The sequence below is a fragment of the Xyrauchen texanus genome, chromosome 3, assembly GCF_025860055.1.
Source record: "Xyrauchen texanus isolate HMW12.3.18 chromosome 3, RBS_HiC_50CHRs, whole genome shotgun sequence".
Classification (NCBI taxonomy): Eukaryota; Metazoa; Chordata; class Actinopteri; order Cypriniformes; family Catostomidae; genus Xyrauchen; species Xyrauchen texanus.
In genome coordinates this window covers 9,621,401-9,648,432 of record NC_068278.1, presented here as the reverse complement: position 1 = coordinate 9,648,432, position 27,032 = coordinate 9,621,401, and the positions used below count along the sequence as shown (strand labels likewise).

At 39.8% G+C, this 27,032-nt stretch overlaps 1 protein-coding gene across 2 annotated transcripts in view; it reads left to right on the top strand.

Annotated features, from left to right (window-relative positions):
* LOC127631403 (neuronal migration protein doublecortin-like) overlaps positions 1 to 27,032 on the top strand; it is an 83,008-nt gene that overhangs the window by 21,539 nt on the left and 34,437 nt on the right. For both annotated transcript variants that reach the window (XM_052109525.1, XM_052109520.1), the window contains exon 3: positions 12,875 to 13,206. In XM_052109525.1, coding sequence (XP_051965485.1) covers positions 12,875 to 13,206 — 332 coding nt within the window. The remainder of the gene's footprint in view (positions 1 to 12,874; positions 13,207 to 27,032) is intronic.

Sequence of the window (27,032 nt, the reverse complement as noted above, 5' to 3'; positions counted from 1 at the left end):
AAAATTTCTTCGGAGCCGGTGGTCGTGTCTGCAACTGCTGCATACTACACACCGAGTTCCTGTCATCCCTCTGCTGCATAACTGTTGGATTCCACAGCGCACAACAGCGGCTTTCTCCTGTTTGCACGGCTGTGCATTCCTGACCCTGGGCGCATCGACAGTACAGATTTAAAAACTCTCACGAGTTTTTTCCCTAAAAGAGTGATTTTATTTAAGAGTAATTTCCTCTAAAAGAGCAAAACACAGCGGCGTTGAACGTCCTTTTAAAGACGCGTCTTTATAAAGATGCCCTTCCGCCCCTGTGTTGTTTCTGGATGCGGTAGGGTGCTCTCCGCTTCCGACGGCCACAGGCGCTGTCTTGTGTGTCTGGGTAGCGATCACACCGAGGCTGCGTTTGTGGATGGTTCATGTTCTCACTGCGAGAACATGACCATGACAACATTGCGGTCGCGGCTTGCTTACAACATGGTCGAGATGCGTGAAGCCGACAAGACTCGCTTCCTCAACGCCCCTGTCTCCCAGTTCGGCCTCTTCGGCGACACCGTCGAGGACATTGCCCAGCAGTTCTCCACGGTAAAGAAGCAGACGGAGGCCATCTCTCACATCATGCCTCACCACAAGCCTGCCGCCACGGCCCATGCCCCGTCTGCTCGCCGAGGGCGTCCTCCCGCGGCCAGAAGACAAGCTCCTGCTCCACCTCAACCTGGGCCCAGCTCTCAGCCCCAGCGTCGAGCAAACCGCGGGAAGCGCACGCCCCCTGTCTCATGGACCCCCTCGAGGACCCGGAAGGCTCCCAGGCGCTCCTGAGACAACGCACCCAGAGTCCAAGAAGTTAGCTCCCGGAGGTGGTAAGACCGCTCCATCCCCCCGGTGGAGGGCCGGGAGGAGAATCCTTTGTTTTTTCATTTGCCGCACCCCTTAACGGGGGCTGCGGTACCCAAATTCTCAATAAAAGAGCTATTTCCTTTGTCTCTGGGGCATATGGCCCGCAAATGCCGTTCTCACGGCACTCTGCTTTCAGGCCTCAACAGTCCTGGCTCCATGGATGCGGTGTCCCCGCCTTCAGCCCCACGACTGGGTACGTCCAAAAAACCTGTCCCTTTGGTGCCCCTAGCACGGAGTTTAGAGGCGTGGCTTTCACTGCCCAACCCATCATGCTGGCTGCACCGGACCATTCGACTCGGTTACGCAATTCAGTTTGCCAGGTCTCCGCCCCCCTTCGTGGGTGTACATTTTTCCGCAGTACACGGCCAACATGCCCATTTCCTGCGCGAAGAAATCGCCTCCCTTCTATTAAAGGACGCGATAGAGCCTGTCCCTCCAACCGAAATTAAGAAGGGTTTCTACAGCCCTTACTTTGTTGTACCCAAGAAAGGCGGCGGCTTACGACCGATCTTGGACCTGCGAGTTTTCAATCGGACCTTGTCCAAACTCCCGTTCAAAATGCTCACCCAGAAACAAATTCTATCTGGCGTCCGGCATTTAGATTGGTTCGCAGCGGTAGACCTGAAGGACGCGTACTTCCACGTCTCAATTCGCCCTCGACATCGACCCTTCCTACGGTTCGCGTTCGACGGTCAGGCGTATCAGTACAAAGTCCTCCCCTTCGGCCTGTCTCTGTCCCCTCGCGTCTTCACGAAAGTCGCAGAGGCAGCTCTTGCCCCGCTCCGAGTAGCCGGCATACGAATACTCAATTACCTCGATGACTGGCTCATACTGGCTCACTCTCGAGAGTTACTATGCGCACACAGAGACCAGGTGCTCAGGCACATCAGCCGTTTGGGGCTTCAGGTCAACTGGGAAAAGAGCAAGCTCTCCCCGGTCCAGAGCATCTCTTTTCTCGGTCTGGAGTTAGACTCAGTCTCAATGACAGCATGTCTCTCCAACGAGCGTGCTCAGTCAGTGCTGAAATGCCTTGCTTCCTTCAAGCCAGGCGCCGTGGTCCCGCTAAAACGTTTCCAACAGCTCCTGGGGCATATGGCATCCTCCGCGGCGGAACGCACAACGTAAAAGTTACCTCTGCCTGCCGCCAGACCTTCAAACCCTGGACAGACCTTTGCTTTCTAAGGGCTGGAGTACCCTTATAGCAGGTGTCCCGACGCATTCTGGTCACGACCGATGCCTCCAAATTGGGTTGGGGCGCCGTGTGCAACGGGTGCGCAGCTGCAGGCCGGTGGAACCGAGGCCCGCTGCGCTGGCACATCAACTGCCTAGAGCTGCTGGCTGTTTATCTGGCCCTGCAGAAGTTTCTTCCGTTAATTCGGCACAAACACGTCTTAGTCAGGACAGACAGCACCACGGTCGTAGCCTACATAAACCGCCAAGGCGGAGTACGCTCCCTCCACATGTCACAGCTCGCTCGTCGTCTCCTCCTATGGAGTCAGCAGCGACTGGAGTCAATGCGCGCCACTCACATCCCCGGCAACCTCAATGTGATGGCGGACGCGCTGTCAAGACAAAGCTTGCCCGGCGGAGAGTGGAGACTCCACCCCCAGTCGGTCCAGCTGATTTGGGACCGGTTCGGCAAGGCCCAGGTAGACCTGTTTGCCTCCCAAGAAACCTCCCACTGCCCGCTCTGGTATGCCCAGACAGAGGCTCCCCTCGGGGCAGATGCACTGGCACACTGCTGGCCCACGCTGGGCAAGTACGCATTTCCCCCAGTGAGCCTTCTTGCACAGGTGCAATGCAAGGTCAGGGAGGACGAGGAGCAAGTCACTCTGGTAGCCCCCTACTGGCCTACCCGGACTTGGTTTTCGGACCTCACACTCCTCACGACAGCCCCTCCTTGGCGAATTCCCCTGAGGAAGGACCTTCTTTCTCAGGGACGGGGCACGCTCTGGCACCCTGACCCAGACCTCTGGAACCTCCACGTCTGGCCCCTGGACGGGATGCGGAAGATCTAGCCGGTCTACCATCTGCCGTCGTAGATATAATCAATCAAGCCAGAGCCCCCTCTACCAGGCATCTTTACACCCTAAAGTGGCATCTGTTCGCGGACTGGTGTTCTTCCTGAGCCGAAGACCCGTAGAAGTGCGCAGTTAGGTCAGTGCTCGTGTTTCTTCAGGAGAGGCTGGAGAGGAGGCTGTCCCCCTCCACCCTCAAGGTGTATGTCGCCGCTATCGCGGCCCACCACAACACGGTAGACGGAAAGTCTCTTGGTAAGCACGACTTAATCGTCAGGTTCCTAAAAGGTGCCCGGAGGATAGCTCCCTCCCGGCCTAACCTGTTCCCCTCCTGGGATCTCTCGGTCGTCCTTACGGAACTCCAGAGACCCCCCTTCGAGCCGCTTGACTCAGTTGGACTCAGGGCCCTCTCTCTCAAGACCGCCCTGCTGATCCTAAGACCGCGACCGGGCTATGTGCCCAAGGTTCCTACCACACCCTTCAGGGATCAGGTAGTGAACCTGCAAGCGCTGCCCAGGGAGGAGGCAGATCCAGCCCTTTCACTGCTGTGTCCAGTACGAGTGTTGCGTCCTCATGGGCACTGGCTAGGGGCACTGCCCTAGCAGACATTTGTAGAGCAGCGGGCTGGGCAACACCGAACACTTTCAAGAGATTCTACAATCTCCGAGTTGAGTCAGTATCGTCTCGTGTTCTCTCAGGTACCGAGCCCGTAGAACTCGGTGGCACGCCCACGATCTGACCGGGTGAATCACTTGCATCTAGCGCCCTTCCCCCTAACCAGGGGAAACAGTGCGCCTTCATTCCCAGGAGATCTCAGGTTTGGGACACTGGTTGATTCCTCCCTAGCCTTCGTGGGTCGCAGTTCAGCGGAGGAACTCGCCGACCCAAGCCACTGCGGGTACCGCAAGCTACCCTGCACTGGTATAGGTGCTCCACAGGTAAGGCCTCCTTCGGACTCCCCCTGTGTGTAACGCCACGGTTCTGTCTCCTCTGGCGAGTGAACTCCCGTACTTCCCTTAGGCAGTCACGGCTGCCTCGGTTGCCGTGCTGTATGTTCCCCCCTCTATAGGCTGGATCCACCATCGCACCGACTTTTCCACATAGGCCCTAAGTCAGGCCTCTGATGGTTTTGCCACTTAAACTTTCCTCCCCTCTCGGGTAGGCGTGGCCTCCGCAGGGTCTTCTCCGCCCTGAATAAGGGCTAAGACCCCCTTCCCTCAATGCGTGTAAGGGCCCCGGCCTAAGTTGCTCTATGCGAGAAACATAGAGAGAAAGAGGCCCGGCCAGGCTTGGCCCGTTCCCAGGTTGGCGGCCAGCACCTTGTTCCCCCCTCCAGGGTAACGATAAGGAATCCTGATGGCTTAAATGGGGCATTGGGGAAGGGTACGTGCAGACTGATACAGTTGGTCGTCCTGCACGTAAGAATACCTGCTCGCTCCTGTATCAGCAGTTCACGTACACGGCTCAGCGCGTGGCGCTTTTATAAGTGGACCCCTAGTGTCGCTTCTCTGACACAACATGGAGAGAGCGACAGAAGGGGAACGTCTAGGTTACGTATGTAACCTCCGTTCCCTGATGTAGGGAACGAGACGTTGTGTCTCCCCTGCCACGTCGCTGAGCCGAGCCACTGTTGTGGCCGGACCATTTCCGGCTCAGAAAAATCCTGAATGAACTCCCGTATTTGCGCCGCTTAAATACCCGTATGTCCGGGGGCGGGACATGCAAATACTGGTTGCCAACTCTCATTGGCCTTTTTTCATAGTTCAGAGGTGAATATCAGCGCTCAAGAGAGACCCCTAGTGTCGCTTCTCTGACACAACGTCTCGTTCCCTCCATCAGGGAACGGAGGTTACATACGTAACCTAGACGATTCATATTTACAACAAAATATTTTTACTTGTAATTATATATTCAGCATTTATAAATAGTTATTCATATTGACAACTATATTTTAAGGATTTATTACTATATATTCAGAATTACAACTACATATTTAGCATTTATAAATATATATATATATTCACATTAACAATATGTTGAGTATTTATAAATATATATTCACATATACACTAAATATTTAGTATTTATAAATATATATTCACATATACACTAAATATTTAGCATTTATAAATGTATATTCACATATACACTAAATATTTATCATTTATAAATATATATATTCACAGTAACAACAATATGTTGAGTATTTATAAATATATATTCACATATACACTAAATATTTAGCATTTATAAATATATATTCACATATACACTAAATATTTAACATTTATATATATATATATATATATATATATTCCCATTAACAACAATATGTTGAGTATTTATAAATATATATTCACATATACACTAAATATTTAGCATTTATAAATATATATTCACATATACACTAAATATTTAACATTTATAAATATATATATATTCACATTAACAACAATATGTTCAGTATTTATAAATATATATTCACATATACACTAAATATTTAACATTTATAAATATATATATTCACATTAACAACAATATGTTGAGTATTTATAAATATATATTCACATATACACTAAATATTTAACATTTATAAATATATATATTCACATTAACAACAATATGTTGAGCATTTATAAATATATATTCATATATACACAAAATATTTAGCATTTATAAATATATATTCACATATACACTAAATATTTAGCATTTATAAATATATATTCACATATACACTAAATATTTAGCATTTATAAATATATATTCACATATACACTAAATATTTAACATTTATAAATATATATTCACATATACACTAAATATTTAAAATGTATAAATATATATTCACATATACACTAAATATTTAGCATTTATAAATATATATTCACATATACACTAAATATTTAACATTTATAAATATATATTCACATATACACTAAATATTTAACATTTATAAATATATATATTCACAGTAACAACAATATGTTGAGGATTTATAAATATATATTCACATTTGCAACTACATGTTCAGCATATATATATATATTTACAAAACGATATGTTAAGGTTTACAAAATATTTAAGTACATTTAATAATTATTTCTATGCAAATTAGATTATTATCGCAATAATATTATTATTGCGTGTGGGACGAGAGTGTTAATAAAACACACACTAGCCACCTGCTATAAGCTTTGAGAGCCAATTGGTCATCCTGGGTGCAGTAAGCTGACAAATTTGCTGTCTGGTCACCATGCCAACTGTAATCTGCCCATTTACATGTGATACCAATTTATAATCCTGTACAGTCACACTCGCACACATCTAAGTCATCTATGAAGACAGAATTGAACTGATGCTATATATAGAATATATTAAACATAGCTAACTCTTCATTTGAACACAAAAGTTTTACACTTAGTTTCTTCGTTTTGTAATAACGATTATAACAAGTCTGTAAATACACATAGATGTTCATTTAGAGCGAATCTCAAAGAATTCAAGTGTATGTAAATGTCTTAGCTCTCATGTGTACATGCGGCACGCAAGGTGAAGTAGTTGTTGCTTGTGTTTTCAACAGTGCTGTTTGGAAAGCGATTAGATTTGTAGCTATTTTGAATAATTTGACTTTCGTGCCTCTAAAACCAGAGCATGTTTTCCAATGCCTTTTCTCTGTGTGCAACTGATCTATTTCCCTTGCTCACTAATCAGAGCCACAGGTCAAAGGTCAGAGGGTTTAACAGTCATACAGTGTGTTTAACTTGTGATTACCTTAATCCCGGCACTAAACTGAATTAATGTACATGGAGCAATAGGGAGTCAATGCTAGTGTACTCCTCCTGCACAGATGGTCCACATGGAGAAACAACATATGTACGTTAAGTAGAGATGCACAGAATACCAATTTTATTGGCCAGTTTTAATTCATTATTGGTATAAATTTGATTAGGCCAATATTGGAAGCATGGCTTATTACAAGGCTCTCTGGAATACTTGCTTGTGATTGGCCAATCACAGCATTCTTTGGTCAGCTTATTTTGTACAGTAGCCAATAAACTGCGTAACTGACTGTTGTCCCATTCAGCTATTTTTAAGAAAGATATAATGCAAAGATTATAATCTATAGATGGAATTGATATTGCTTGAGACGTGGGTGTAGTGTTCTTTCTCCATTACAATTGTTACATTACTGTGAATTTCAGTCCACCAAACTATTTTAGCAATTGGATACAGCAGGTGATTTCCTCTTGTAAGGCAGAATCTGTTACAGAGCAAATCTGCCTTGTCAGTGAATGTTTAATGGGAGATGAATGTAGCTGGTAGCGGAAGCCTTCAGAAATACGATCAAAATCTGTAGCACACACTCACTTTACCACAAAACCAGAGTGTGTGTCTGAAGCTCAGATATTGTGTTTGATCTGCCACTGTGTGGATACATCTGCATGTCAACTGCACCTCCTCTCCATTTAACAGCATATGCTCACACCCTGGTATCCCCATTCATGCTTGTCTAGTAAGTGCTTTTAAAAATTTATACATTTCTCACATGTATAAATGTCTAGACTGGGAGTGGTGGTGGTGTAGTGGCTAAAGCACATAATCAGAAGGTTGCTGGTTCGATCCCCACAGCCACCATCATTGTGTCCTTGAGCAAGGCACTTAACTCCAGGTTGCTCTGGAGGGATTGTCCCTGTAATAAGTGCACTGTAAGTCACTTTGTATAAAAGAAGATCAAATAAGATCAAGTGGATAAACTAAAATGAGTTTTGTTTTTAACATTTTTTATTCTCAAAGTCCAATATAAACTAACTGAGCACTAAGGAGCACCTGTACACCTACTTGTTCATACGATTATCTAATCAGCCAATCGTGTGGCAGAAGAGCAGTGCATAAAATCATCCAGATACGGGTCAGGAGCTTCAGTTAATGTTCACATCAACCATCAGAATGGGGAAAAATGTGATCTCAGTGATTTGTTCCATGGCTTGACTTTGAGATAAAAACATCTAGTAAGGGGCAGTTCTGTGGACGGAAACATCTTGTTGTGATGAGAGAGATTAATGGAGAATGGTGAGATTGGTTTGAGCTGACAGAAAGGCTACGTTAACTAAGATAACCACTCTGTACAATTATAGTGAGCTCAATAGCATCTCAGAATGCACAACACGTTGAACCTTGAGGGCGGATGATCTACAAAAGCAGAAGATCACGTCGGCATAAACTGGCTTAAAAAAAATCTGTGTACTCCTTTAAATTAATAAATATATAATTCAATACATTAGTAAGACCTAGGATATTTTGCAGACCAACGTTCAAATATTGGATTATATCAATATGTTGACCAATATATTGTACATACATAATTGTTGTGTTATTGGTACTTTGACTTCCAATACTTTGAGTATCAGTTAAAAAAATAACAGTTTGATATCTGCTTCCTTCTCTCAAATTCAAGCAGAATGTGTGTGTTCAGGCAGAAGCTGTAATGTTTTTACCCAAATCAACTTCTGGTACTCTGATGGCAGAGACAATTTATCAGGAGCAACCTGAAATTAAGTGTCTTCCTCTAGACACAATAATGATAATGCACTCACGCTCTCCTCTATTTGGATTGTCTTTCTTTAGATTTGCATCTCACATGGTTTCTTTCTCCCTCCTCCTCTATTTTTGTCCACATCTTTCTCTGTTCCACTGTTTGCATGTGTATTCTGTATGTGTGTATCAAGGCAAAATCAACGTATTCTGCGGCTCAGTCGTTGGCGCAACACTCAAAAGAATCAGTGGATTGCTTTTTAGCTAGTTCATTTCAAGGGGTCATGACTTGTGGAATCTAATTTTCCTATATCTTTTGACATAGATGTCATTGTGCTATAAAAAATATATTGTATGCTTTTAGAACTCAAAACTTCCTCAAAAGCTGCCAAAATGACTCTTTCTCTACTTTCTCGACATTGTGATGTCACACTGACACTGTGGAAGAGATTTGTATCTGACTGCCTCCACAGCAACACATCAATGCCTACTTTACCTTATCACTTCCGTAGCCCACCCAGCAATGGTGAGCAGTGAGATGGCAAGTAGAGAGAGCATATCAGTCAAGAGCAGAGAGCCAATCATAACAATGGGCATTTACTTTCAAGTCTTAAAGGAGAAGCAGCGCAAAAACTGAGCGAGTCAGAATGAGGGTGGGAAATGATCATGTTTTACAAATATATGACTGTTATTTGTGCAAAAAACTTTACATATTGAACATATTGAAATAACAAAAAAAGGCATGTCTTGACCCCTTTAAGTGAACTGTCCAAATTAACTGATTAATTGGATTGAATAAGACTTACCAATGCTTCTTATGTGACAGGGAATGTGGACGTTTTAGGAGAACTATAAAGCTGTGGACGCAATATGATGTGACCAAAGACAGCAATTTTTTAAGCATTTTGTAGCATTTGATCACTAAGGTTACGTCTACATTAATCCAGATACATTTGAAAATGGCATTTTCATTTCGTGTTCTGTCACCGGACACCAATTCCGAGTAAACTTCCCTTCACCTTTGAAGGAATGCAATGTGAAGGTTGTACAAAGTGACATTTATTTTTCAACAATGCTATCAAAGTGAGTATCAGGCACAACAGCGCCGCTATAACACAGGCCACCATCTTGATTGTTTTGGTACGGATAGATCACATGACTAAAAATGCGTCATCGTTTTCCAAAGCATCCGTTTTCACAGTCCACACTACAAAGCGAAAACGGCGTATTCAAATGTATCCACTTTGGAGTGTGTTTTCAAAAAGCTCAGATTTCACGGACAAAAATGGAGGAAGGAAGGCCAAAATGGAGAAAAAAAGATGCGTTTTCAAACGAAAACGTATAAGTGTGGACTAGACCTAAAAGTAGCTAGTTACTGGAAAAACTACTGGGATTTGAAAACAGCTGAACTACCCTAACAACAACAACGACAACAAAAATGGCTTCCTTCATCCTAATATGGTTTGCTGGTCTTAGTTGTTCTCACAGCCTGGTCAGGCTGGTCTGTTGGGTGGTTTTAGAGAAGTTTTTAGCACTTTTCAGCTAGTAAGGCTGGGAGACCAGTTGAACCCAGACAGTATCAGCTTAGGCTTAGGTTCAGGAGGGTACTTTCACTTTCTATTGAAAAATGTAGTTAGGTTTGTTGCATAGCTACTTTTAGTCAGTTGTATGGTTGTTTATACAATGCACAGACAATAAAAACGTTCTGTAAAGCTGTTTTATTTATAGTATCCCACACTTCATTATCTCTAGTATACAAGTACTGTGGTTAAGCTACTGCCCTCATGTGACGGATGTCCTTCCTGACTGTATGTTTGTGCGTGTGAGTCTCTGTGCACATGTGTGTGTGTGCGTGTTTCCGGCTACTACAAAAGATAAGTGGTTTGCCTTTCTTATCCCAAAGCCTGGACATGATCGATGGTGTTTAAGAGAAGCTTCAGGATCCAGAGGAGCTGCTGGAATGAGGCTCCATATGATGGATGGAAGAGGAGATGGAGGAATGAGAAGTAGTGCAGGAGAGATATTGAATGAGTGGCAATGTGGGTGGACCATTAGTGGTCAATCAAGAATGCAGTGTAGAATAAAAAGAAATGATCTGTGATGAACTCAAGCAAGAATAAATGAACATCAACATGGGTTTTATTATATTGCAATGACATTTTTTGCCAGTTCCAATGGTGTAGTAGACAAGGACACTATAATAACAAAAACAGGGTTATGAGTAAATAAACGAATCTGCAAAAAATATGTAATATGCCCATTTTTGGCAAAAACATACAAATAAAATATATTATAATAAAAAAGGGTTGGGACCTCCTTTACAGTACTTGGTACTAACAGACTTGCCGTCAGTCCTTATTAAGATGCACATACTGTATAGGCTACTACTGCACTCATGCAACATAAAACGTGCATGCAGACTAAAGCGGAATTTTTTCAACTTTGTTTTGTGTTTTGTGTTATGATCAGAATCATTTCATGAAGGGTCAGGGGTTCTGCAGCAAGGAAAATGAAAAAATGTCAGACTGTCTCAATTTTGACTGAATTATCATACTGTGGCTTTAAATAATCACAGAAAATGTACCAACATGTAAATACTATGGTATATAAAAATGGTAATAATTTATTTCCACGGTATATTCTATATCAAAGTGCCATGGAGTGTGTCATAGTACCGTCACAGTAATTTTTTTGTAAGTTAAAGGCCTTTCTCCATTTCATTTGCAGGGTAAGTGATATCATACTTGCAGAACTAGTAATCCTTATATATATATATACAGTTTTACTCCCTGGATGAGTTTTTGAGATTTCAAGGCACTGCAGTAGATTTATGTGCAGTATTTTGCTTTTGTGCAGTGGACCAAGAAACCATCAGTTGTGACCCTATAGCATGCATCAATATAATCTATAGCATTCTCCTCAAGACATCCTTAACCCAACCCTGTGAAACAGAAGGAGTTCATGTAGCTATCTTTGACTGCACACTCACATGCATGCACAAACGTAATACTAAATCATGGCGAGACATTTTTGCGTGGCCTAGAATTCATTTTACATGAATGAATTCTGGATTTGCCAGTGGTTTATTGATTATGGGCCTGTCTGCATCCATCATGCAAGTTATTAAAATCAGATCATGACTAGTGGGGGGCTGGAGGAGCTCTATTTCATCTCCTAGTTCTCATTTCACTCTTGTCTGACCCCATTTACATCTGATATAAACGTCCATCCTGGGTGCTAAACACAAGCCAAACACTCACTGAGCACTTTATTAGGAACACCTGTACACCTGCTTATTCATATGATTATATAATCAGCCAATCGTGTGGCAGCAGTGCAGTGCATAAAATCATGCATATATGGGTCAGGAGCTTCAGTCAATGTTCACATCATCCATCAGAATGGGATTGATTTCGGCCATGGCATGATTGTTGGTGCCAGACGGGCTGGTTTGTACATTTCTGTAACTCCTGATCTCCTGGGATTTTAGTGCATAACAGTCTCTAGAGTTTACTCAGAATGGTGCCTAAAACAAAAATATCCAGTGAGAGCAGTTCAATGGAAGGAAATGCCTTGTTGATGAGAGAGGTCAACAGAGAATGGCTAGAATGGTTCGAGCTGACTGAAAGGCTACAGTAACTCAGATAACCACTCTGTACTATTGTTTTGAGCAGAATAGCTCAATGTTGTGCTCAGAATGCACAACATGTCGAACCTTGTGGTAGATGGGCTACAACAGCAGAGGACCATGTCGGGCACTTTGCTAGGACCATAGTGTTCCTAATAATGTGTTAAGTGAGTGTAGTTCACAATAGGGAATGTCTTGAAGATGCACTGCAATTAGATCACTCAAACCAGAGTAAATGCATCCCCTCCCCCCATGTGCCCCCAAGGGCAAGTGAAGCAAAGGGTCAAATTATATTGCGTAATGTATTGTATGGCGCTAACCCTAACAAAATGCACTGGAATGGAAGACACCCCCCACCCCACACCCAAACAGGAGGTCATAATACAAATTTGAAATTTGTTTTCTACCAGACTTTTGGAGCCGTGCATGAAGACCCTTTTGGTAGGACATGTATGGTTGAGAAGGATCATTCTGTTTCTATCTTTATTGTTTTGGGCTGTAATTGACTTTTAGGTTTACTTGAGCTTTTGTCCAATGTTTAGATCCATCAGATCAACAATCTTCACCACAAAACCAGCTCTTACTATGATAGCTGGTTTGTTGCTGTTCCCAGGTGGTCCACCAGCTCTAACCAGCTTGACCAAGTTGGTTTACAATGTCAAAACCAGGTCTAGTGATACACTGAAAGGCCTAAATAGTCACTGAAACAAAAGCGGTCTAACATAATGTAATAAAAATGTGTGGAGGTGGTTTTAATCCCTCATTGAACTGTTTTTCTCTCTTTTCTTGGTCTTTTCCACCTCTCCAGGTGAGAGCTACGTGTGTGCCTCTGAGAACTACTACAAAAAAGTCGACTACACCAAAAATGTGAACCCCAACTGGTCCGTCAATGTGAAAGCATCAGCCAGCCAGAAGATGCTGGCCAACCGTGCCGCCAGCGAGCCGAGGGAGACCAAGGACTTTGTGCGACCCAAGCTGGTGACGGTGATGAGGAGCGGGGTGAAGCCGCGAAAGGCTGTCCGTGTGCTGCTCAACAAGAAGACGGCGCACTCCTTCGAGCAGGTTCTCACTGACATCACAGAGGCCATCAAACTAGAGAGCGGAGTGGTAAAGAGGATCTACACGCTGGATGGAAAACAGGTACATGGAAGATGCACTATGTTGGGAATGGATACAGCATACCAGACAGTAGATATTGTATACTTCATGCTATTTGTTTAAGTCGTTGGGAAAGCAGTATGCAACTGCACAAAGTATCCAACACAGTCTACTCTGTCTTATACCGCACATTTATTACCGCTAAAAATGCATGGTAGTATACCATTCCAAGCATACCCAATAAGTTACACAGAAAGCTGCTCTAAAATGCAAAGCTAACCATATGACATGATCATGAATACAAAAACTTTTCTTTTGAACCGGAAATCAAATGCCTAAGTGAGTGTATGTGAACACATTCTTTTTGTTTCTCTTTGTTTATTTTTACACATTTGAAAATCAGCTGCCATTCATTATACAAATAAGTAAACCAATACAGCAAACTCACACACACACACACACACACACACACACACACACACACACACACACACACACACACACACACACAATACACATGCACCACAATAATCAAATATGTTTCCTGAGGGAGTCTGTCTGTCAGGTCAAATATAGTATAGCCATTCACTTGCTCTCTTGCTAATGGAAGCTTTTGGTTCACAGTGCAAACCACTAACATAGCCATGATTTGATTATTGTTCTTGAATGTTTCTATTTTATATTTAGCTTCCTGTAAATTATTTTCTATTGTCTCCTTAAATTAATGTTTCTTAGCAGTGCCAGTAACCAAAATACCAATTTCTTGCTCATGCTGGAAAATCAAGCTAAACACCAATTCTGGTCCAAGCTGGTCTAGATGGCTAAACAGCTGGTGGACCTGGTTGGTGGTTAAAGCTGGTAAACACCCCATGGACCAACTACCATGCTCCAAAATTTAGCTTCACCACGTTAAGCTGGTATGATCTGTTTTTTCCAGCATGCTGTTAAAGCATATTGCGTTCTTAAACTCACTCCTGAAATTAACAAATTCAATTATTAGGATTGATAAATAGATGTTAACATAATATAAATCTAGGTAGGAGCCAATTAGCATTCCTGTAGAACAACATAATAAATGGTCAAACCCACAAGACCTACAGTTGTAGACCATAATACACCATAAAAAGTTCTGTTAAAGGCTTGATCTTAAAAAGGAGTTTGATAAAAAAATGGAGGCCAGTTCAGTCCATAAAGGACAAAAAAAGTATGATTAAAGGATTCGATTTCCAGCTTTAAAGGATTCGATTTCCATGTTTAAAGACAGCAACCTACAAATGCTGTGTTTATGACGTGCACAACCAAAGTAAGATGCTCCAAAAGCATAGGTCTGATGCATGTGTACATTGATGCGTCCTTAGAAAAGGTCTCATAATAAGTCTACCTCGGATAAATTGGCGAATTCGATAGCAAAATAGATCCCTGTGGACTGTCGGCCAAAGCTTCATTGATGGACAGAGTCATTTTTAGAAGAATGACTGTTCAATGTAGAAACCTCTAGCTTAATGTATGTTAACTCATCTTAAGAGCCAAAGATAATGCAGAGCGAGGCGATTGTACTAAAAATGAGTATATTGCTAATAATGTGTGTGTGTGTGTGTGTGTGTGTGTGTGTGGATCTTAATCCTTTATGTCTGTTTAACTTTGATAAATTCAATGATTAAAGCCGCAGCAGTGGGCACCTTGCACTTTTTGTCACTCTCTCTTCTACTGTATCTTCTTACTCTTTACATTCATGCGTGCTATTTTCCTTCCCCCCTTTATCTCAATATGTCCTTTTCTGTCCTTCCTTGTAGCCTTTGTATTTGCTTGATCAAGCAGAACTCCATGAATGCTCCCTAATGTGTTCTTAAGGGCTGGAGAGCAGAATTCAGACCTGCAATATTCAGATAAGATAAATATTCAGACTTTTACCCTCAATACCCAGCAGGGTAGAAGCCAAAATGATTGGCCAAAATGTCTGTTCATACCAAATTACTGAAATAAGATATGCTGTGCAACAGCAATATGTCAATGACAGATTCAGGATATTTTACTTTAGCTGAAGTTTTCAGAAATATATTTGAAAACAAGTTTGCAGTATGAGTGCTTATGCATGATTTGGTCTTGCTAATGTGCTCAATGGAGCAATGGTGATGTCCCACATCGTTTGGACTGGATGTAAGGTAACAAATGGTGGAACTTCCCACCTCCTACTTGAAAATAATGACTGAAACGCTGCTCAAAATCAGACATCTGACTTGTGAAGCTGGGGTAGATCGATCCACCATGAATTCAACGAGTAGAATCATTTGATGTCATTTCCAAGATGGCCGTGACCAAAATGCATAAAGAGGAGCTGGGTTTAAAAATATATTTTTAAGCATTTTTACTGCAAGAATCTTTTTAATATGCAGTGAATACAGTAAATATACAAAATTATGTTAAGAAGAGTTGTTTGTGTATCAATCGATGCCTACATTTTCACCTATTTTGCTTGTTAAATAGCTGCTGCACTAGATAGCCAGCAAGCTAGCATCTGAAAGTTTGTGCGTGCCATTGTAATTAACATGTGTACATGTGACCGTGGCATCTGATTGACTCACGGAAATTTCAACTCGGATATTCCCAACCTCTGACTTCATCTGAAATGCAGCATAAATAATGTTTGGTCGAGTTGAGCTATGGAATAAATCAGAGCTCTAATAGCGCATATCCCGCTAGTGTCTAGTATCTGACTCACTCAAAAATCTTTATAGAGTTTGCCCAGACTTGCCCAGATGTCAGTTGAACATTGAGCCAATCTTCTTTACCTGTAAGTATTACTCCAAGTGACCTGACCTTTTGTTGATGTAAAAGTTACCCAAGTTGATTATGTCAGGTTAAGTTTCCTATAACCCAATAGTTATCCAGGATCTAATAACTCATGATTCTGAATATAGAGTAGGATGTCCTTGTACACTGACTCCACAAATCAATAAATCTAATTTGATGTATTATCTTGAAGGCCATTTGGAATTTAAATTCCAGACATGTCAGGAGACTCTCGAAAATCCAGCTGCACTTTTTACAGGGTGCCTAATTAGTCCAAACCGGTCATTTACTGTGATTTGCTGCTCCAAGCTGGTTTAGATGGTTGATCAACTGTACTACCAGCTGGTGGGGCTGAATTTAAACTGACAGACCACCCCCCCACTCCTTCCTCCAGCTTGACCTTAAAATTAAATTTTTGTGTCATTTAGTCCATGTCTGTTTGCCTTGAGGTCATCTATTATACTAGTGGACTCTTAAAAGTTAATAAACAAGCAGATATTTAGAAGATTTAATAGACCAAATGAATATTGAGCAAAATTATTGATCACTCGCACTTAGGGGCATATCTAAAAAAATTTCCTATGTGCTCTGTAGAATTGGAACGTCCCTTCCCCCTAATACCACCTGCCTTACTAGCAATAGCAAGTAGCAATTTGTTGGGTTTTCCCAGGTTGTTGCGTGAACTAAAGTTTGTTGTTCCTTAAAAAAAGTCGTCCTGCTGCAAATTCCTTTTTCAATAGTTGCTTTAGAACAATATGTATTGCGAAAAGCACTATGCAAATAATATAAAATTTAAATAATCGCAAGATATCACTCTACCTATCTCTCTCTCTCTCCCTTTTGCTTTTTATATCTGCCTCTCCCCGGATTAAATTTTACCTGCACTTGTTTAGACCAAGGAAAGCCAACACCCTCAGGGAAAACGCAAAAACGTAGGAAAGAATAAGTCAGACAGTGATTGTTCAAGGTTCCTCAATTGCCATGAGGCATTTGCAATATCTTCAAACTCTTTCTCACAAGGTTTGTGTCTCTTAAGGGTTTGCCTGTCTCGTAGTTCTGTGTGAATGTGTTTTATTTGTATTAATACAATGCACAACACATATGAACGCACGCTAACAGATGGAGATTATAGGATAAGTATGTTGTGCAGAGTTAAAGTCAAGCTGCTTTCTATCCCACCCACTCTTCTTTGATATGGGTAATTTCAGCATTTGCTGTGGTCCCACTGGAGTCACATATGTCTCGCACAGTTAAGTGCTGACAACAGCAAGCTCTTAGCATCCGGCTGTGGGATTCAAGTGAAGATTTGTTAAGACGCCACTGTTTCACAGCAGGGGTAAAATACAGTGGCCCCAAAAGTATTTGAATACTTAATGCATGAATGTCTGCGTTATCTAACAAATTTTTTTAGGCTGTTGATTTAATGCATTCATTGAGTTAAATTAATAATATATATATATTATTAATATTTGGCACCATAATAAGGAATTTTCCTACCAATGGAGTGAGCCAAGCTTCAAGTACCACCATGTTTTGCGAGTCTCAGTCAGCATGGGGGAGTAAGCGCAGCTATACAGATAACAAACAGTTGTTTAAAGACAGTTAGATGGAGCAAAGTGCAGTGACCTGCTGCATGAAGCTGGTTTCAGTGGTTACCCAGGTAAGTTTGAGTTTAATTTGAGCAAACTTTGTTTTTTTGGTCTCAAGAAGGTGGGTCAGTTTTAACCGATGTTCACCACCACAGCAACATACGCTACATGGCTAACCTGCTTCGGAGCTGGTTTTATTCTGGTTTACAGATCGCAAACAGATACAGAACCAATTAGCTGTGAGGGTTAACCATGAGCTCAAGATCAAACTCTTATTTGACAGAGAACATTAATAGCAAGCTTCATGAGATCGCTGAACCTGATCTAAACTGATTTGTCTCTATTTGATTTTGTTAACCTGAAACGTACTCTTTGTTTAACTAGCTTCGTGCAACGAGCCTTAGGAGACACGGGATAAGCTTTTCAAAGTTTCAAAACACTCTTAACACAATGTCCTAAAAATACAGCGTTTATGGCTAGAGACGCTGAAAAGCAGTGAAATGCAACTCAATCACAGTGAGATGCACCAAAAGCACTACAATGTGTCGACTGAGAACATCTACTTCAAAATTGAAATATGGATCACTCTGAACTGTTGGCCAGTGAAAAACATATGCTCAATGATTAGTGTTGGTTACATTACTTAAAAATAATAATCCACTATAAATTACAAATTATATCTCTAAAGAAATTGTAATTAGATTAGGCCTACTAATTACTTCATTGAAAAAGTAATCACATTCTAAAGCACTTTTCTACTCAAGAAATTCAAAATAATCACAATAACTTGTTACAGGGTCATAATTAACGTATTCTACATAAATAATATATTAGAAATAAGCATAACCCTATAATGTACTTAAAGGTAATGAAATTAATTGAAAGTCAGAAACTATAATCTGATTACAAGACTTAAAAATGTAATTCATTACACTACTTTTTTTTTTACAAAAGTCATTAGAATTCATTTGTAATCGTATTACACCCAAAACTGGCAATGATATCGAAGTAAACCAAATAGTTTTTTTGACTTCTATAGACAATTTTTGAATTGTCTAATCAATGCTTTTCTCAATTATCTGATATTATTATTATTATTATTATTTATTATTAACGACTATGATTATATTTATAATTATTTTAATTATTATATATTGAATTATCTTAGCAAATATTGATATATGCTATTACAATTGCAATTGATTTGATTATATTTAACCATGGAATTTATACTGTGTAATTAATTTGATTAATATTTTAATTAATGGATAGCCAAGTTATCAAATTAAAATATAAAAATCGATTTATTTGAATGAAAATAGCACAACAAAAATGTCACTATAAGAAGTTTGTTATGTTTTAAATAATACAAAATTAAGACTCTGTGTAATGACACATTAATGTACTAAACCACACCTGTGGTTACACTGTTAGGACACCTGTGAGATTAAAAGCCCTGTCACATTCCTCAAAACGTTAAATTAGAGCGAACTGTCAAGCTACAGCGTTACCACTGGCACTGATATGTACACAGGCCAAGCACCGTAACACAAGTTCAAACATTTTCAAACTTGACCACATTTGCAGCTTACCTTTCGAAACATGGTCAGTGATTACTGGACAGTTCACATGCCAAATCATTACATGGGCAGTACTGGCATGACCACTGAAGATGAAAGAAAGATGGAAATGTACGACCCAGTGTCAAATATCAATGGCAATGTTATATATCAAATATCAAAGGCATGTAATACACTTACAATTCTCATTATTTCATAAAATGCATCAAATATCTACTATATTCCCAATGAGTTATCTCCTTTGCCCTAGTCTCCTCTCATTCTCTCCTCTCTCTGTATCGGCAGCTGCTATGGCTGGTTGCTAGGCAACCACATCTCTGCACAAAGACGGAGCCCAGCTGGGATGAACTAGTCTGCCAGTCGGCGCGTCCTTCCGGAGGTGTGAATGTGAATGTGTGAGCGTGTGTGCAGGGGTTATTGAGTTTACAGTATGTATGAACTAACATGCTTACAGCTCCTTGTGGGTTCTGATGTATATCAACCAAGCAGTCACTCTTTCTACGCTGTACTCTGCACCACCTGTGATAATTAACACATACCTCAGTATAATAATGAGATTTTACCTATCAGTTGATTTTTAAATTTTTCAAAGAACATTTAAGTGTATTTGGCCTGTACACAAAAAAAACCCACTTAAATTTTGAGGGTGTTGCTATGCTGTTACTAGGTGTTCTGAATGATTTGTATTGTTATGTGGTTGCTAGGGTGTTCTAGGTGGTTGCTAGGTGGTTACGTTCTGGTCCAAGTCAAAAGAGCCCATCCACATGTCTGTACGTTATGCTGGCCCTTAGATATGTCTCAGGTTCCTCCTTCAGTCGGATTCTGTGCCTGTTTAATCATCCAGGAGGTCAAATCCTTCAGTTTGAAGTCACTTAGAAAAGTAGCAACTCTCTAATCAACAAACCACAAGTTTATAATATCATTCATGCCCAACATCAACGCTTCTAGATGAGTTACGTGCCAAAGTTAGAGTTAGGGGTTTATTCAAATCCCTCACCATAAGTAAGAGCAATAATAATATTGATGCTCTCCCTAGAAAGCATCACTTATATGCTTATGGAGAATTTATGGGTATTTATAAAAATAACCAGCAGTTTCATTTTTCACTTGACTCGTTTCAGTGTAAGAAATATTCACTCCCTTGATTAGACAGGATTGTAATTTTGTTTAACATTTTCTAAGAGACATAATTATTCCCTGTCTACAAACATGCCCACACCCCATCATTGCGATATCTCTCCAGAATAATGCAGGCAGAGAGAGAAAGAGACAAAGAGAAGGGGCCATTTTGTTTCTCTTCCTCTGTATTTGGCAGCAGTCTTGTTGTTGTGCACTTCTCCATAAATCTCCTGCCCCCTGTGTGCTACCGGACTGAACAAAATCACACTTCACTGCCGAGACATGTTTAGTGTGCCACACCTCTTCAATTCTGCATACAGACAGAGGTGCATTTTGAAATCTTTATTATTGAGACTCTGGTTTATAAAAATGGATTGTTGGTGGTTTAGATAGTAACCAAAAATGTCTTGCTTTTAACTAAATGTTCAACTGGTTTCACCAAAATTTCAGGACATTAATAATATGTAAAATTACTATTACAATTTGATTTTTTTTTTTAAACTACTTCAAAGAGTTCTCATCAAAAAATCCTCCTCTTGCAGCAATGACAGCTTTGCAGATCTTTGGCATTCTAGTTGTCAGTCTGTCCAGATCCTCAGGTGACATTTCACCCCACACTTCCTGTAGCACTTGCCATAGATGTGGCTGTCTTGTCGGGCACTTCTCACACACCTTACAGTCTAGCTGATCCCACAAAAGATCAATGGGTTTAAGATCCGTAACACTCTTTTCCAATTATATGTTGTACAATGTTTGTGTTTCTTTGCCCACTCTAACCTTTTCTTTTTGTTTTTCTTTTTCAAAAGTGGCTTTTTCTTTGCAATTCTTCCGATAAGTCCTGCACCCCTGAGTCTTCTCTTTACTGTTGTACATGAAACTGGTGTTGAGCGGGTAGAATTCAATGAAGCTGTCAGCGGAGGACATGTGAGGCGTCTATTTCTCAAACTAGAGACTCTGATGTACTTATCCTCTTGTTTATTTGTACATCTGAACTTCCACATCTCTTTCTGTCCTTGTTAGAGCCAGTTGTCCTTTGTCTTTGAGGACTATAGTGTACAACTTTGTATGAAATCTTCAGTTTATTTTGGCAGTTTCAAGCATTGTATAGCCTTTATTCCTCAAAACAATGATTGACTGATGAGTTTCAAGAGAAAGCTGTTCCTTTTTGCCATTTTTGACCTAATATTGACCTTAAGACATGCCAGTCTATTGTCTAGTTTGATATAATGGCAAGTGATTTTCTAGTACTAAATTATCAATATATCACGATTACTCAAAGATAAGGTGTTGGAGTGATGGCTTCTGGTTAATGGGGCCTGTCTAGATTTGATAAAAAATTACTTTTTTCAAATAGTGATGGTGCTGTTTTTTACATCAGTCATGTCCTGACTATATTTTATGATCAGTTGAATGCCACTTTGGTGAATTAAAGTACCAACTTACTTCCAAAACAGATAAATCTGTATATTAATCCAAACATTTGGCTGCCTATATACAGTATATAATATTATTTTTCATTGTTTGCTCATGTTAGTTCATTAAGAATAAACTTGATAAATACTTTAAAAACTATTTTTATTAGATTATTTTTGGCAACACTTTACAATAAGATTGTATATGTTAACATTAGTTTATACATTATCATGAGACAATGAACAATAACGTTATTATTATAGTTATTAATCTAGGTTAATCTTAATTTATAAATGTATTGTTCATTGTGTGTTTATGGTAGTTCATAATGCATTCATTATTTTATTTTTAACATTATACTGTAAATTATGTATAATGAACTAACATTGAACAATAATGATTAACAGCAGTTATGAATCTTGGTCAGTTTTTAATAGAATTATTATTGTTTGTTCATGTTGGCTCATAATGCATAAACATAATTATTTTAAATATTAAATATTATGTTGTAAACATTTTACATTTTAAATATTATATATTTCATAAATATTATATTATTATAGTAAAATTTGTCTGAACTCCGCACCAAGGTCCTGAGTTTCGGTCTCTTTGTCCAACGAGTGATTTGTATTCCTTTCGTTCATTCTGTAAGTAGTGTGTGCAGTAAAAAGCTAAGATTTCTCTCTCTCTTTCTACATCAATGCTGTAAGCGTGGTTAGGGGAGGGGTGGATGCGGCTACCTCTAGAGGCTGTGGAAGACTACATTTCCAGTATTGACATTCAGCACAGCTTTTGTGCAGCTAGAGACAAAACTATGATAGAACCTCTTTAATATGCGGATGATCTCACTCGCAGCCAATCAGATTCTTTAATTTCCCCACACATGCCCTTATCTGTCTAGCCATTCAAGAGGTATTTTTTTATTATTATTTTTTTTGCTGAGTGAGCGGGCTATAGAGTGCGAGCAATCACAGAGGATGTTGCTATGGCGACAATGAATCTGCAGGGCGAGTGATGGACCTCAGCAGTTGCCGTGACAATAGTGCCGCAGGAATACGCTGAGTGGGTGCTTTATATTGAGCTTGACAAGGCCATATATGTGGTGCGGCAAGGACCCTTTAAAATCCACTGCACTACACACAGTACACACTGTGTTTGAAAGGGGTTTAGGGGTAGGGATAGAAAATATTGTTAGCTCAAAATAAAAACAATAAAAGTCAGTTGAAAGTCCTTGTAAATATATTTATACCAATGTGAGTCTGAGAGAGACTGATTCAGTGTGAATCTACAGTAGTTTTACACACATCTGTCAGTTGCATGGGCCAACTTGCCAGATGGTTGTCGCGGGAGCAGCGTCATATGGAACTGTGAGCAGTTAATGACATCATAGAGCGTGTGACCTGGCAGATGACTGGAAGGAAGGATAACAACAGGACATTTATTGAACACTGGACTTTCAATCAAGGCATGTTTGTTTGGAAGCCCAACTTCTCTATTTGATATTTGGGCAATCTCTCAGATAGGTGGGACTTTAAAGTTAAGATCAATCTGCAGCATTTTCGGCATAAGGTTGATTACAACAAAAATGTATTTCGACTCACCCCACCTTTTTCATTTTTTTGGAATACCCAATTCCCAATGCCTCGTGGTGGCATAGTGACTCGCCTCAATCCGAATCTCAGTTGCCTCCACCTCTGAGATCGTCAATCCAGGCATCTTATCAAGTAGCTTGTTGAGCACGTTGCCATGGAGACTTAGCACGTGTGGAGGCTTCACGCTATTCTCCGCGGCATCCACGCACAACACACCACACGCCCCACCGAGAACCACATTATAGTGACCACGAGGAGATTAACCCATGTAACTCCACCCTCCCTAGCAACTGGGCCAATTTGGTTGCTTAGGAGACCTGGCTGGAGTCACTCAGCACACCCTTGATTTGAACTCGTGACTCCAGGTGTGGCAGTCAGCATCAATACTCGCTGAGCTACCCAGGTCCCCATCCCACCTTTTCTTTTGAAAAAAGGCACTTACAATGGAAATAAATTAGGCTAATTTTTGGAGGGTTTAAAGGCAGAAATGTGAGGCTTTTAATTTAATAAAAAAAATCGAAAAAGAAAAACAGAAGAATATCTTAGCCAAGTAGGTCTTTAAAATGCAAGTGGATGGTAATAGAACTTTTGAAGCACCAAAAATCACAGACAATCAACATAAACGTCTTCCACATGACTCCACTGGTTAAATTAATGTGCGAAATGATCACATTTGGTGTAAAAAAGATCAATATTTAAGTACTTTTAAACTATAAATCATCGCTTTCGGACTGCAGACGTATACACATTCACGAGAAGGCGGAGTTCACACGGTCTGTTGTGTGAGGTATATGCGTCGGCATGTTACGGACGTAATTTCAAGTTTTCCTCTTGGTTGAGACGTCCAGGATTAGCACACAAACGCCCCACTGTGAGTAAACAAACAGATACAAATACAGATCTAAACCAAAAACAACAATGCTCTTTACAGTGTTCCTCCTACTCAGTCGTAAACAGCGCTGCTCTTCCAAGTGTGTCGCACAGATGTATGTTCTCGTGTGAACATGCCAATGGCAATAATGTCACACGCGTGTACTGCTGCTGACCGGAAGTGATGAGTTAAACAATTCTTAAATATTGATCATTTTGCAGCAAAAGCGATCGTTTAACTATCCATTTAAGCCACACATAACCAGTCGATTAATTGACAGGTTAGGGGCTTGTGCTTTGCTGTTGTCCAGGACGCATTCAGGACGGATAGCGTTAACACCTCAAATGTGATCAGGTCACATGTGTTTTTGATTACCTACAGCTATGTACGGGGCGGCTGTGGCTCAGGTGGTAGAGCGGGTCGGCCACTAATTGAAGGGTTGGTGGTTCGATTCCCGGCCCACATGACTCCACATGCCGAAGTGTCCTTGACCAAGACATTGAACCCCAAGTTGCTCCCAATGGCAGGCTAGTGCCTTGCATGGCAGCTCTGCCGTCATTGGTGTGTGTGAATGGGTGAATGAGCCGCAGTGTAAAAGCGCTTTGTTTCCTGGGTAAAAGAAGGGGTCAGTATGCTTCAGTGTAAAATAAGATCAAATAACATTTTGTTAAAAATGTATGTAAGGTACTATGTTTTTGTTTGCTGTAATTGTGTAGTTATTTTGTATCTCTGCAGTATGTTGCAGTCTGAGACAAATAGATGAAGAGGTCAGGGCTATAATCATTTCATAATAAGCTCAAACTCTCTCTCTCTTCATTTGTGTTATCAATTGTACACTCTGTACACAACTTAGGTTATCTGCTGTGTATATAGTAATTAATTATCTTTTAAGAGCCTTGTCCACACATAAAAGCACATCTTTTTTTTGTGTAATAAGAGAAGCTAAATTCCAGTTGATGGAGTTTAGGTGTGGTACCATCAAAGCACAAAGTTAAATCATTAAGGACATATTCTTTCTTAGCTAGATCATTAAATCGATGCATTCTATGATAAACAAGCTGAATCACTCCCTCAGCAAACATCTCAACAAGCAAGACATCATTTATCATCTACAGCATGACTTTAGTGAGAATACAGATGAAATATGCAGGTTTTAGTCTCTTTACCTGTCTTCTGACAGGTCTTTTTGCCGGCTTTGCCTCATAACATAGTACAGATTTACATTGTTTTTGACATTTTCACCATTTTCAGATTTCAAACTCTTTTAGACCCTATTTAAACCTGGTTTTAACACCCAACTCTGGTGCTCCAATAGGAGTGGATGATGCTTAATTCATCCTGAGGCATCCCAAACAACATCAAGGTATGGTTTTAAAAGGAAAACAGCCATATGATTGAAAAAGCCATATAGAAATATGGAAAGTATGACACAGAATATATTAATAATGTCTGACATCAACATGCAGTGGAATAATTGATGACCAGATTATATCCAGTAGATGAAAATTTAACAGAGGTATAATAAGTAAGTGTATATGGGATACTAATAATTCACCATTGTTACAGAGAAAATCAACATGAAATAGTAGTCATTTGTATGATCATACTACTCAAATGTTTTGTAATAAACAAAGAAATTGATATCCTGTGATGGTAAACTTATATAGATATAAATTATATAGATATAAAATAATTTATGGAACTGCAAATATACATTGCGACACATACTGTATTTTCGGTCGCTAACAATGCTATTTACTTTTGTAAACGTGTATCAAATATAATACACAACGTTTCGTGGCTCCTGTTTCACATGCTAATGAGCCAAACAACCTGTGGTATGTAAGCTTCACATGTTTATGGCACCATCTAGTGGTTATTTGTGAATAAAAGTGGTTTCAATGTTTATATCGTTCTATTTAAAATGGTGGTGGATTTGCGTGAAAAGTGACTCTTATGTTGGGATAAATGACAGCTTATTTTAATAAAGTAAAAGTGACAGTAATGATTAAATTGGTACTGATATTTTAAAATGAGTATTTGCTGAACATAAACAACGTGTGCTTGATTTAAATTTTGTATATTATTTTATTTAAAAAATAACTTTGAAATCCATGTATCAAATATGATTCATCAGGCTTTTGAGGTATATCTCTCAATCACCATTACATTCCATTCATGCCCACCACCACAAAAAAAAAAAAAAATAATAATAATAATATAAAACAATAAAAAAAAAATCACAGGGCTTTGAAAATTCTGACATACTTTTTATAAGATATATTTAAAGCATGAACTAATATTTCTGAATATTTTTCTATATGCAGAATGTCCTTATAAAGATCTCATTATTTCTGAGATCGGCTCTGTCCTTATAAAGATCTCATTATTTTAAATTACAAGCTATTATGATGTCATCTTACTTGAGACCCAGTGAAAAAAAGTTTTACTATTTCCCCTTTTTTAAATGTCAACATAGTGTTTGGTGTATAAAATACTGCACATTTGATTAAAAAAAAAATACATATTTTAAAGAATATTTTATTCGTATTGTATTTAATGTGCTGAATTGAACTGTGTTACATCTCAATCCATAGTTATAGATAAAGGAGAGGAATTTGTCATGGCTCTCAAACATTCTACACAAAAATGAATTGCTGGGCCTCAGGACAATAATGACATTTAAAGCCTAATGTATCAAATATGATACATAAAAAAACAATTTCTTTTATAGTTTGTCTAATGGTACTAAAAATAGTTTTTTTATGAAAACAAATTAGAATTTTCTGACAATTCTTTCACATGTCAGGCTTTCAGTGTTAAGCAATTTACTTTTTTAGGTTTATTTTTTATATTTAGCATTTTTATTATCAGACTATTCATAAGAGAATACTTAGTTGAGGAATACTAGAAA